Here is a 13,882-nt window from a genome sequence, read left to right as displayed (position 1 = left end):
TAGTTAGGAAGCACTCAGTTTATGGAAAGGGTGTGAATGTGGTATGTTGTATAGAGTGCTTTGAGTAATCCAGGAGAGTAGAAAAGTGCTATGTAACAATCAGTCTGAACAGAGTTTCGTCATGTTACTTTTGCACTATTATGTTCTGGCACATGTTGTTATTACACGGCTTGATTAAGGTACACATTAGGCTGACATCTGGGCCCAGAGTTGAAACTGTTCTGGGCCAGCACAGGACCAGCAGTGTGTCTGCAACACGAGCCATGTGCTGGCTCGTGTGTGGGCCACCTCTGGCAAACCAGATCTGGGCCACCAAAGGGCCGTCATTGTTTGCACTATGTGGGCCATGTGTAAGCACATTGTGTGGGGCAGATCTGGGCCATACCAGTTTTGCTTGAGCTGATGTTGATTTGAGTTATATGTGAAAATAGAAGCAGCAAACTGTCTCCAGTAGCCCTGAAGAGATTGTTACTTCTGTGTTTGTAGGTTGACATTTTGGCTTTTCCAGAGATCACTTATGTGTCATGGTAATACTTCAAGCAGCTATATATGAATGACACAACAAAGCATATAATACCAAGCAGAGTCCATGCAACAATGAAAATATTGGGTGCAAATATTGGACCTAACAAAAAATTGTTGGAAAGATAACTTTGTCACACGTCAGGACGCTTTTAAGGAGTGACATCATTGTGTTTTAACTGAATTGGAAGTTTAAACGACATCAAAACGTTGGATAACCATCTGTTGCACTCAGTCTAGTTGAGAAATGTCGTCAAACTCTAGATCAAACATAGACATACTTGTGGCAAATATAGAAGTGGTCTGTATTTGTTTTATTAGTCCCAGCTGCTCAGATGACATGGCCCCTCTTTGCATTCTTTCACTGCAAGAGGAAATCTTGCATAGGTATTAAAAAATGGAAGGAAGGCACTTTGACTCAACCAGATTTAAAAATAAAGACATGTCTGTTTAATGACCTGGAAGGACCACTTTAGAGCCAAAAACCTGTTTTACATCTTTTCAGGTACACGCTGAGCTGCCCAGATCCAATCTAGCATTGAACATTATTGAACTTGCAGCTGATATATGAAATCCTAAACTTATCGATGTGGTTTCATTCCTTCTCTCTTATTCTTCATTTCTGTCTGTTCTTGTGACCTTGAGATATGAGTCCAATCCCTCAGGATAAACGAGTGTCCATGGGTCTTAATGGAGACCTCTACTTCTCCAATGTTTTGGCCCAAGATGCAAACACAGACTACAGCTGTAAAGCTCGCTTTCTGTTCACACACACCATCCAGGAGAAGAACCCATACAAACTCAAAGTTCAGACCAGTAAGTATGCAACACACACACACACACACACACACACACACACACACACACACACACACGCACACACACACACACACACACACACACACACACACACACACACAAACACTTACACACACACACACACACACACACAAACACACACACACACACTTACACACACACACACACACACACACACACACACACACACACACACACACACACACACACAAACTAATTACGAGTTGGATCCTGAAGCAGTCAGTTGCCAAAGTGATTATTGCTGTTGTGTCGTTAGAGCTGCTGTTTCCTGCTAAACTCTTATCTGCTTTGTCTGTTTTGAACACATACACTACTTTAACCCAAGTAGAGTAAGACCCCATCTATCTAACTGGAGAGGATGTTATGACATGTCATGCACGAAACCATAACCTTTGTGATGATTTCCTAATGCTGCCTCTGAAAGACCCGGGCCCTATTTCAGGAAGCCGGTTTAGAAAACTCAGAGTGAAAAACGATACTCAGGGTTGAGTAACCCCGAACTGTCCAACTCGGAATATTCGGTTTCAGAAAGGCTGATAACAATTAGTTCAGTCAACGCGGAGTTGCTTTAACCCCAAGTGAAGCGCGCGGACGAGGATACATAAAGCCCTGATAAGCGGAGCACAGATTAAGCGAGTCACCATGGAGACGGAGGGAAAGAAGGCGCGGTCAATGTATTTCACAGCGCTTGAGGCCGAAATTCTGATGGCAGCATATGCCGATAACATGCAAATTCCGCGGAAAAAAGTAACACAGCCACAGCTGCAAAAGCATGCATGGCAAAACATAGCCGACAGAGTCAATGCGTGAGTGTTAATTTAAACATTGATCGAGGGATTTCCACCCATTTAACACGTTATTTTATTATATTTTATTTTTTATTTTATACATTTTATTTTGTGATGTGATGTGAGCGCAGGTGCAACCCAACAGGCCCCAAACGTTCCTGGCAGCAAGTAAAAATGAAATATAAAAATATAGTCCAAACAGGTAAGGTGTAATTGTATTATGAGCCATAGTGCTTGGTCTGTTTGTCCCATGTAAATCAATTGCAGTTAGAGGCTACATTAATTTTCTTTCTGTAAGCACTTATTGAAATTATCTGAGCACATTACAAGTACATATTTGCTTACTCTGTATGCTCAAATGTGGCCCGTTATAGCCAACAGAAAAAAAGCGGAGGCCCGAAAAACAGGTGGGGGTCCTCCACCACCACCACTCACAGAGGCTGAGCAGTTGGCCCTCAGCCAAAACAGTGGGCGCCCTGTGGCCGAAGGCATCTCTGCGGGGACATCCTCTGAGTCAATAACCCCGCAAGACACAAGTGCCTACATAAGGGGTAAATTCAAAATAATACATGATGTGCATACATCCTTTCTTCACAGTCACCTTCACAGTGCTACTCATTCATTTGATAAACTCTTTACCATAATGGATTATTTTGTAGTGAAGTTATTTTCCGACTGATTTTGCCTTCCCTCAGTCTTGGTTGTCTTTGAGAGCATAATGACAATGAAGTGTAAGCTGATTGGTATGTTTGTTAATTGCCATTTGGTCCCTTGTAAGTTATAAGTGACCTGTATAAACCTCATATTCTATCAGTTGATGGTGGTGGTGTACTGCATCTGGTGCAGCCTCCTGTTGAGCCAGACCAACATGCAGTTGTGAGTAATACTCCACAGATTATATGAGTTTACAGTAGAACAGCAATGTTGTTAATTTCTTTACTACAGGAAAATAATGAAGAAACATTGACAGCTGTTACAGAGGAGGAAGCAACAGAGACACTTTATGAGGTTTACATCTTTTAATACTTTGTGTACAGGAAATACAGGCGACCAATAAAGCCAGTTGAACAAAAAATCTGTTTATTCTTCTTTCAACATGTTGAGGTGATGGGTCAAAAGAAATGATTGTGACATATGGTGTCTCTGACTGCTCTTCCATCTTGTATGTCCGTGGGAGGGTCAGGATGTTCATGGTTTGGATCACTGCTGATGTTTGGTTCAGAAGGACAGTGTTCTCCTCTAATTGTGGCAATGTTGTGAAGAATCACACATGCCACAATAATGTCACATGCCCTTTCTGGGGTGACCCTGAGTCTTTGCAGGCACTGGAACCGGGCCTTAAGCATTCCGATAGTCATTTCAATTCTGGCTCTTGTCCTGCAATTAGCCAGATTATATCGCTGCTGTGGGCCCGGTTCAGGGTCAGGGTAAGGGGTAAGCAAATAGGGTAAACATGGATACCCCCTATCACCAAGCAAGTAGCCAGTGAACTCTCCTAAGACAGAAGGATACACTTCAGTTCAAATGTCCCTGAAGCAATTGGTCTTTATATATTTTAAAGTATTCTCAACTCACCATGTCCAAATTTTGTGCTCAGTGTACATTCACGGAATATTTGTGAGTCATGGACAGAGTCTGGCCGCTTGGCTTCCACATTTGTGATAATGTTGGCAGCATCACATATGATCTTCACAGTGCAGAGAACACAAATTAGCATCCATTACTATAATGAAATAATTTGTTAGTTTGAAATGCTACAGGGAACTATGTACCTGTACATTAATGCTGTGGAAAGACTTCCTGTTCACATAGTCTCCTTCATTTACTGAAGGAGCAATGATTGGAATGTGAGTGCCATCTGTACAGCCAATCACGCCTGGGAACCGTGAAAATAAATGTAAAATTTAAGTAGTAGTTCAAGTATCACCACATCATGAATTAAGTTTTGGTCATCCTGATACCTGCAATTTTGTGGCATCCCTCTTTGATGAATCTTGTGGGTCTATGACCGGGGAACACCACAGACGAGTACAGGAGACGTTTCAGTGCAACTGTAACATTCCTGACTGCCCGACAGACGGTAGCCTTGGAAACGTGCTCAGCGTCACCAATATTATACAGAAAGCTCCCGTTTGCAAAAAACCGAAGTGCAATACAAATAATATGTACAGAACTGAGAGGATGTCCGCGATGTGTCACATGAGCAATATTAGGCCTGAGGATGTTATTCAAATAAATTATAGATTGTGCTGAGAAACGGTAACGTTCGCACAGAAAATCATCAGGAAATGATAAAATGTCCAAACGCGCTCTGATCACTCTCTCCCGGCGGTGAGCTCTGCGGAGAATTTGGGCTTCACGATCTACTGGCTCTTCAAGGAAGTGGCACGCCATGTCCGACACTTCCTACTGTCAGGTTTCCGACAAAGAGGCGGGGACAGTCAGGGTTAGTTGTAGTAAACCTGCTAGGGGGCAGGTTAGCTTCACGGCGTGTGTCGTCATAGTGACTCACTCAGGCTTCAGCTGAACTCGCTTTGTGAAACCGAAAACCCAGAGTTTTCGTTAACTCAGGGTATACTTACTCAGTTTTTCCACTAAACCGGCTTCCTGAAACAGGGCCCAGATTGTGAAATGTTGGATCGTTCTTCCAACAGTTTGTTTGAACATTGTTACACTGAACATTGTTACACTGAACATTGTTACACTGAACATTGTTACATTGAACATTGTTACACTGAACATTGTTACATTGAACATTGTTACACTGAACATTGTTACACTGAACATTGTTACATTGAACATTGTTACATTGAACATTGTTGTCAGGTTGTGTGAGTGTTTTTATGCAGATTGATGTGCCACTGTGTGTGCCTCTTGTTTCTAGAGGAGCCATACAATGACACATCTTACAATGCCTCTGAGCCCCACGGTGGTGAGTTTCCTCTTCCTATAAGGACAGCTCGGTTTCCTGTTCACCTCCTAAGGGTGTAACGTGGTACTAACCTTCTGACTCACTGAAGCTCAGTCTAACCTCCTAACTGCTCTTTACATGTGTAGAAGTGGGTTAGTTTCATACTGAATGATACGTTTGGGTTGCTTTATTGTGTTTCTCTTAATGTTGGCTGTTTTTTAACTATTTTAATAATGATGTAAAGACAATAACAAGCTACAACCTAACTACCTATAGCTAAAGCAAATAACACCTATTATCCCATAGTGCCGAATGCCAAAATCTAGGATATAGATTTTAAGCTAGATTTTAGTTGTTTGTTGTAGTCAGTGTATTGACTGTAAGAGTAATATGAAGCTTAAAGACTTTGGTGACTACGAAGACCCACATGGATCAGAAACACAGAGGGTTGTATGACTGAGAGGAAGGCCAAACCCTGATGTGGCAGTATAGAGCACAATGCGTAGCAGCTTGAACATGACAATGCTTCTAACATTTCAGTAGTATGTACTATAGAAATAGAAGGTGGCAATAGAGGCTCAGTGAACAGATCTTCCATCACATTCCTGTGTCTGACTTTGTGCCCACCTCCTGTGTTCCTTGCAGTTTGCCACTCATTTAGTCAAAAATAGATATGATGCATATATTTAGTGATGTGGAGGGGGAAGCTGCTTGTAAAATACACTGCTGCACATTGAACCTGGTTAACAATGTATTCATTTCTTCAGTACTTGACAATGACTGTCTGAAATTTGAGAATGGAGTGCTTTGATTGGCCAGTGGCAGCCCAGTGTTTGGGTGGCTTTAGATGGACGGGTTGCTGATTGCCTCAGTTTCAAATCCACTAATGTAAACAAGAGACAGTTTTTAAACTAAGTTTGTAATTAATCACTTTTGAAAGACTTTCTCACCTGGAGATTAGATAGGTGCTGGAATATGGTGGCAGTGTGTTCTTAGTAATGGTACATGGGATGCTCTCCTTAACCAGAAACATCAATGAAGGTAATGACCAATAGACTGAAAACTCACACTCCTGAGATGGGAACATTGGAGCTCGTAACTGAGGAATGCTTTGAGAAAGACGTGTGGCTGTGGAGATCTTTGAGTTCCATTAGTTGTGAGCTTCAGGTGGGCCGACTGTTCGGTACCACACAGCTCCCGGTTTGGCCCTTTGACTCTGTCTGTGATTGGTTGGGGTGAGAGAAGGAAGACAGGATAAAGACATGCTGTGGAAGAGAGACAGAGGTTAATAACAGATATGATTCAATGCAGAGAGGTCTGTTAACACATATTGAGTGAGAAAGGTGACTGGAAAGGAAAAACTCAATGCATCATGGGAATCCCCGGCAGCCTACGTCTATTGCAGCATAACTAAGGGAGGATTCAGGGTCACCTGGTCCAGCCCTAACTATATGCTTTAGCAAAAAGGAAAGTTTGAAGCCTAATCTTGAAAGTAGAGATAGTGTCTGTCTCCTGAATCCAAACTGGAAGCTGGTTCCACAGAAGAGGGGCCTGAAAACTGAAGGCTCTGCCTCTCATTCTACTTTTAAATACTCTAGGAACAACAAGTAGGCCTGCAGAGCGAGAGCGAAGTGCTCTAATAGGGTGATATGGTACTACAAGGTCATTAAGATAAGATGGGGCCTGATTATTTAAGACCTTGTATGTGAGGAGCAGGATTTTGAATTCTGGATTTAACAGGAAGCCAAAACAGGAGAAATCTGCTCTCTCTTTCTAGTCCCTGTCAGGACTCTTGCTGCAGCATTTTGGATCAGCTGAAGGCTTTTCAGTGAGTTTTTTGGACATCCTGATAATAATGAATTACAGTCGTCCAGCCTGGAAGTAATAAATGCATGAACTAGTTTTTCAGTGTCACTCTGAGACAGGATATTTCTAACTTTAGAGATGTTGCACAAATGGAAGAAAGCAGTCTTACATATTTGTTTAATATGTGCATTGAAGGACATGTCCTGGTCAAAAATGACTCCAAGGTTCCTCACAGCGTTACTGGAGGCCAAGGTAATGCCATCCAGAGTAAGAATCTGGTTAGATACCATATTTCTAAGCTTTTCAGAGCCGAGTAATAATAATGGATTGCATTTATATAGCGCTTTTCGGGACCCCTCAAAGCACTTTACAATTCCACTATTCATTCACTCTCACACACTGGTGGAGGCAGCTACAGTTGTAGCCACAGCTGCCCTGGGGCAGACTGACAGAGGCGAGGCTGCCATATCGTGCCATCGGCCCCTCTGGCCAACACCAGTAGGCGGTAGGTGAAGTGTCTTGCCCATGGACACAACGACCGAGACTGTCCGAGCCAGGGCTCGAACCGGCAACCTTCCGATTACAAGACAACTCTTGAGCCACGATCGCCCCAGTACAATAACCTCAGTTTGATCTGAATTAAATGGTAAATGGTCTGTATTTGTAAAGCGCTTTACTTGGTCCTAAGGACCCCAAAGCGCTTTACACTATACACAATCATCCACACATTCACACACACATTCACACACTGAATTAAGAAGCAGAAAGTTAGCGGCCATCCAGGTCTTTATGTCTTTAAGACATTCCTGCAGTTTAACTCATTGGTGTGTGTTATCTGGCTTCATGGACAGATAGAGCTGGGTGTCATCAGCATAGCAGTGTAAATGTATGCTATGTCTTCTAATGATACTGCCTAAGGGAAGCATGTATAATGTAAACAGAATTGGTCCTAGCACTGAACCCTGTGGAACTCCATAATTAACCTCAGTGTGTGAAGAGGACTCTCCATTTACATGCACAAACTGGAGTCTATTAGATAGATATGATACAAACCACTGCAGTGCAGTACCTGTAATACCTACAGCATGTTCTAATCGCTCTAATAGGATATTATGGTCGACAGTATCGAACGCTGCACTGAGGTCTAGCAGGACAAGCACAGAGATGAGTCCACTGTCAGAGGCCATAAGAAGATCATTTGTAACCTTCACTAAAGCTGTTTCTGTGCTGTGATGAGCTCTGAAACCTGACTGAAACTCTTCAAATAAACCTCTGCAGATGATCTGTTAGCTGTTTGACAACTACTCTTTCAAGGATGTTTGATATGAAAGGAAGGTTGGAGATTGGCCTATAATTAGCTAAGACTGCTGGGTCTAGAGATGCTTTTTGAGTAAAGGTTTAACTACAGCCAGCTTGAAGGCCTGTGGTACATAGCCGATCATTAGAGATAGGTTGATCATATTTAAGATCGAAGAATTAATTAACGGCAGGACTTCTTTGAGCAGTTTTGTAGGAATGGGGTCTAAAAGACACGTTGATGGTTTGGAGGAAGTAATACTTGTAGTAAACATGACTATAGTGGTTTGAAAACATGAGAATATCATCCAAGTAGACAAAGATGAAGCAATTAAGGAAGTCCCAAAGCACATTATTTACCAACGCCTGGAAGACAACCAGAGCATTGGTAAGTCCACGTGGTGGGACAGGGTAGATGCCCCAGGTGAGTATAGAAGGTAGTCTTCCACTCGTCGCAATGGGATCGTAGATGTTTCGCAAAGATTGTGGCTCTTTGCAGAAGAAGTTAAAAGGGAGAAGATAACAGATGTAAAGGTTGTTTGTTTTTAACAATTCAAACCTCTAAAGTTAATGCAAGAAATCCAGCTCCCAGGAAATAGGACGAGGGTGGGATGATGTCAGCAGCTAATGAATGGTGGGTGTGTTTTTCCATTGGCTCGTGTTCTGATTTGGTGAGACTGTATAGGCAGCTTAGGGGCAGAGATCAGGCACCAGGTAAGGATGTCAATAACACAATTGTATGGTTGCTGGGAGGCAGCGAGAGCCAATCGTGATGTTCAGTCAGGATGGAAGACAAATGTGGACCCTCTAAACCGATTATTAAGACAACAGCTTCTCCTGGAGGAAACATAGACTGCAGACCAAAGTCATCACAACTCTTGCAGCCAAATGCAGGACACTGAAGTAAAAGTTTAACAGGTACAGAAGAAAAACACGTAATATAAGTAATACAAAGAAGTATTTTCTGAATGGAGTTGGCAGAGGGACAGGCAGATAATTCACTCAGATGAAGATTCAGGTGGATTTCCTGAATTATCCATGGATGTCCTGTTAACTTGGACTAAGAGGACATCCAAGTTAGTCCAGTGTAGGCAAAACATAACAGAGTAACCCGTGGTACATGTGGAAGCCACAGTAAGTACAATGAGCTGGCATCGACTGAGGGATTTCTACAGCCTAAGTAGCAGGAAGGGAATGACCAGCTGCACACAGCTGTGTTATTATAAGAGGAAGAGAGGGAGACAGACAATGATGCGTTCACACAGCTGGACTCCCAGATGGTGGTAGAAATGATGCCATCCTTTTTGGGCAGATAGTCGTAACGTGTGTGAGATGGAGGAACATGATCCTTTATTTTTCTGGTTGATAAATATGAATGACATGACATTTAAATTCCAAAGTGTGTATAGTATTTGACCATGTGTTATCAACATTTTTGTAAACAATCATGAATATCGAGTTATGGAATATAGAAGATGTTTGACTGCACATCGGTTGAAACCTAACGTGTGTGTGCTGGCAGCAGAGTCATTATTAAAGGATCACACATAAACATAGAGTAACACACAAACTACCCTTAATTCAAGTACACAGAGAATCTCTGTATTAATCATGCAGACAGTACTGTGAAAGAACAGGATTTGGGAAGATGGGATATGTCCCCGAGGGATGGAGGAACAGACTTTAATCACATGATGAATATTGAGTATCACACTGCTGGCTGAGAGTGAGGTTTGCCAGTTATGCTCGTGTTATAGCAGCAGTGACTAAACATGCACTCTGGTGTCTGAGGCTGGTCCTGCCACCTTCATCAGCTCAGCGATGGGTCTGGATTCGTCTCATTCTCAGCAGCTCCTTTGTAGACACTCACAGCTTTAATCCATTATAGATCTGCATCGCAAAGTCGGCTGCAGCCAAAGTAGTCTCACATAAGCCTCGTTGCTGGATTCTACAGCTGGGATTGGATCAAAGCTTTTTTAGTCTAAACTGGTTACCTAAATGGTTTAGAAGAGAAAAAATACATGAAAGGTAAAAAGGTTTCATACATTATATGTGGGATGATTATTTATTTTTGCTTCAAAGGTGCTAACATAATATCCAATGCCCTCATGTATGCCATCATGTGTAGTTTCACGTGAAGCCAAAGACACTCTGGAGATCAAAGTGTGAATAAAAGGCTACAAACCAAAATGACGTGTGGCTAAGTTTGATGCAAGCTTGTAATAGCCGGCTTTGTTGTTCCCTTGGTTAACTTAAACGAACATCATTGTTTTTATTTTATTTATTTCAAAATAAGCCAGAGAGTGTTGGTCCTGTTTACAGGCGACCTCAGTGACTGCACAGAGCCTGCCAGGGTTCACAGTAACAGTCCTAGGTTGATTCAAAAAAGAGGCTGTTTAATGGAGAAAGCGAGTCATGCTGCAAAGATAAATGAATGCTTTGTTTGTGCGTATTAATCCATCCTCGTGTCACATCTGCAGACCGTAAAGTAGCAGAGTCCACGCCGACCTTCCTCTCACCATCAGGAAGTGAGAGCTCCAAAATGGTGCTGCGAGATGAGCAGCTGCTGCTGGAGTGTATCGCTGCTGGACTGTGAGTGCACTGTCACACACACACGTACTGCGTAATGATAAGATTAATACTGCCATTTGTTTGAAAAGTGGCACATGAAGCTGAACTTTGAGGTCTTGTCTTTCCTACCGTTGCTTTCTCGTCCAGTCCAACACCCATCATCAAGTGGTTTAAGAAAGGTGGGGAGCTGCCAGGGCAGAAGGTCAAGTTTGAGAACTTCAACAAGACCCTGAAGATCGTTAGTGTGTCAGAGGAGGACGCTGGCGAGTATGTATGCATGGCCAACAACCATTTAGGCACCATACGCCACTCCATCTTTGTTCAAGTTAAAGGTGAGTAGGCCTATTGGCTCTGTGTTTCTTGAATGTACAACTGGTGCTAACATGTTGGCCTTGTGCCCAACAGCGGCTCCTTACTGGTTACACAAGCCATCAGACCAGGTGCTAGCCCCAGAAGAGAATGGACGCCTGGTATGCCGGGCCAATGGCAACCCTAAACCTCGCATTGAGTGGCTTGTCAATGGGCAGCCTATAGAGAGTATGGTTCTTTTTAATTATTGTTACAGAACATCAGCCTTGTTTTTGATGCACAATTGTAATGTACTCACTAAAAATGCTGCATAAACATCAGTATATACGACAGCTACCAACAGTCTTTTCTTTGTCTTCCTGTCGGGATCATGTAACCCTCCTCCGCCCGACTGCAGGCTCTCCCACCAACCCAAACAGACAGGTGCTGGGAGACACCATCATGTTTCACTCTGTGCAGATCGGAAGCAGCGCCGTGTACCAGTGTAACGCCTCCAACGAGCATGGCTATTTGTTAGCCAACGCCTTTGTCAACGTTCTTGGTGAGACACAGAAGTGGGAGCTTGATTTCAAAAGGGAAACATAGCAGTGAGCCTATTAGCTCTGCACATCCAGAGTGTGCTGTAGCTCACTGGCTTCAGGACTGGTTTTAAACCTTATCCAGAAGTGACCATAGTGGTTACACTGCCAGGTAAAGGTTTGGACTAGTTTTTGTTCTTTATAGATTTTAATCACCACTTTATCATCAAAGTCCTTGTGACTGGAGCAGGCAGCACTTTGTGCAGGAGGACAGATGATGACCACTGTGGTGATATGTTATTGCTGACCATGTTGGTGAGCAGGCTGCTGACCTTTGTTCATGTAAACTCATGTTTTTACTATGAGATCCATGAAACACACACACACACACACACACGCACACACACACACACACACACGCACACACACGCACACACACACGCACACACACACACACACACACACACACACACACACACACACACGCACACATACGCGCATGTAACCTTAGAAGTTACCTAGAGATGTGGTGAGCCCTGTTGATCGAGTCCTTAGTTTAGTTTGCCAGCACAGACAGTCTTACTCTTCACCTTTATCTGGTTTAGGGTAAGAGTCATAGTCTCCACCTCGACTGGATGCCAATGTTCTCATTCACCATAAAGTACCACTGATAGTCAGTAGCTGCTACTTTTTTTTGCATCTTGGAAAAAGGTGAAATATACTCACACATATTATTGAGGAAGTTTAAATGTTGCTCCTAATGACTCCTCACGAGCCCATTTCCTCCTGCACTTTTTATCTTGACATAGCAAGAAAAATGAGTCATGATAGATTACCTAATTATTGCAAAAAATATTTAAATCTTGCAATGAAAAGATGTATTACAAAGTAACACATGTATTATTGTCAGCCTACCTCTCTGACCTGTCTTCCCAATGTGATGTTTGTGCAATGTATGTATGGTTGGAAGGGTTGGTGTGCATGCATCAACCAGCATGCAGCCTGCTGTAGCCCATGTGTGCCTCAGGGATTAATGAAGTGTTCTGATTCTGAGAGACAGCATGAAATCACTGACATTTGGTCTAAAGATAACAAGAACAACATGATCAGTTACATCTCTCTAATCTTCTGCCAGCTTTAGCTGGTACTATAAACATACTGAGAGTTATAGGAATGAGTGCTTGCTGAGAAGGAGCCAGCTAACTTCCACATTGAAGCGTGATGGTTGTTGGTTTATGGATAGCTTGTTATACACTGCAGGCACAGTGTTAGTTCACACAGGAACCTGCTGTAAAAAGGAGTTTTCTAAAATAACCATAATCGTGTCTGTTTGATTAAATGCTTGTAAGCGTGTGTAAGGGATGAAGCCTGGTGAAGATGTACTGTAATCCTTTTTCCTGTAGACCTGCCCCCGAGGATGCTGGGCCCCAAAAACCAGCTAATAAAAGTCATTAAGAACAACCGCACCTTCCTAGACTGCCCCTTTTTTGGTTCGCCTTTACCGGAGCTACGCTGGTGAGCATCTAAAGCCTCCTGGTCTTTGACAGCCAGAGTCAGCGGCAGTATCTCCAGCTGTTAACCATGTGTTTTTATTATGTGTAGGTTTAAGAATGGACAGGGCAGCGGGCTGGATGGAGGCCAGTACCGTGTTTACATTAATGGTACCCTGGAGATAAAGCGGGCCCGAGCAGAGGACGAGGGAACCTACACCTGTGTGGCCAGCAGCATCTTGGGAAAAGCTGAAAACCAAGTGCGCCTGGAGGTCAAAGGTTAGATGTTAAAAATGAAAAGTGAATTCATGAATGACATGAGATCTGCTTGAGCAGGTCTGTGCCTGTTCTGAATGACTTCCTGTCACTGTGCCAAGCAGCCTGCACTCTCTGCCTTTCATTAAACGTTAAACTGTGACAGAGTGACAACGAGAGCGTGAACATGCAGAACATCTTAAATCAACATTTGTTTCAACTTGTTTTATCCAAGCCTGCCTGCAGTGAGCCAACGATGGAAATAACAGCTCACCTTACATGTCAGGGTGCATTAGTAAGACTGCTGAAGCTGTTTGTAGTCCTGTCTGCGTCACATGTTACACCAGAGGAGAAGGGCAGAGGCTGGTGGGATGCACCTGACTTTGTCTACTTGTTTTGCCTGCTAACTGTACTGTGGATCTTTACACAAAGGGATTGCATTGTTATGCAAATACAGTCTCCATGATTCAATTTTCTTGCACATTTTCTGTATCTAAATCTTTGCAGCTTATCTCATATTGAACAGAGATGGAAAGAGTAAATTGGTCTTGTTTTGGATGAGACTGTGGCACCTGA

General features: G+C 42.9%; 1 protein-coding gene across 24 annotated transcripts in view; it reads left to right on the top strand.

Annotated features, from left to right (window-relative positions):
- The window catches only part of nfasca (neurofascin homolog (chicken) a), a 158,930-nt gene that overhangs the window by 91,479 nt on the left and 53,569 nt on the right, over positions 1–13,882 (top strand). For 20 of the 24 annotated variants that reach the window (XR_015129003.1, XR_015129005.1, XR_015129004.1 and 17 more), the window contains 8 exons: positions 1,168–1,338; positions 5,035–5,082; positions 10,644–10,755; positions 10,882–11,066; positions 11,140–11,271; positions 11,441–11,584; positions 12,965–13,076; positions 13,164–13,330. Coding sequence is in view for 21 of the 24 variants with exons in the window: in XM_086291088.1 (XP_086147214.1) it covers positions 1,168–1,338; positions 5,035–5,082; positions 10,644–10,755; positions 10,882–11,066; positions 11,140–11,271; positions 11,441–11,584; positions 12,965–13,076; positions 13,164–13,330 (1,071 nt within the window). In the remaining 3 variants the exon portion in view is untranslated. The remainder of the gene's footprint in view (positions 1–1,167; positions 1,339–5,034; positions 5,083–10,643; positions 10,756–10,881; positions 11,067–11,139; positions 11,272–11,440; positions 11,585–12,964; positions 13,077–13,163; positions 13,331–13,882) is intronic. The other 4 variants (XM_086291077.1, XM_086291090.1, XM_086291091.1 and 1 more) reach the window with 1 other exon arrangement.

This window comes from Aulonocara sp. 'chitande type north' Nkhata Bay, linkage group LG5 (assembly GCF_057382095.1).
Source record: "Aulonocara sp. 'chitande type north' Nkhata Bay isolate Kocher_YH1m ecotype deep benthic linkage group LG5, A_spYH_male_GT1.1, whole genome shotgun sequence".
Classification (NCBI taxonomy): domain Eukaryota; kingdom Metazoa; phylum Chordata; class Actinopteri; order Cichliformes; family Cichlidae; genus Aulonocara; species Aulonocara sp. 'chitande type north' Nkhata Bay.
Note: the sequence above shows the minus strand (reverse complement) of the source record. Positions and strands in the feature narration are given on the sequence as shown.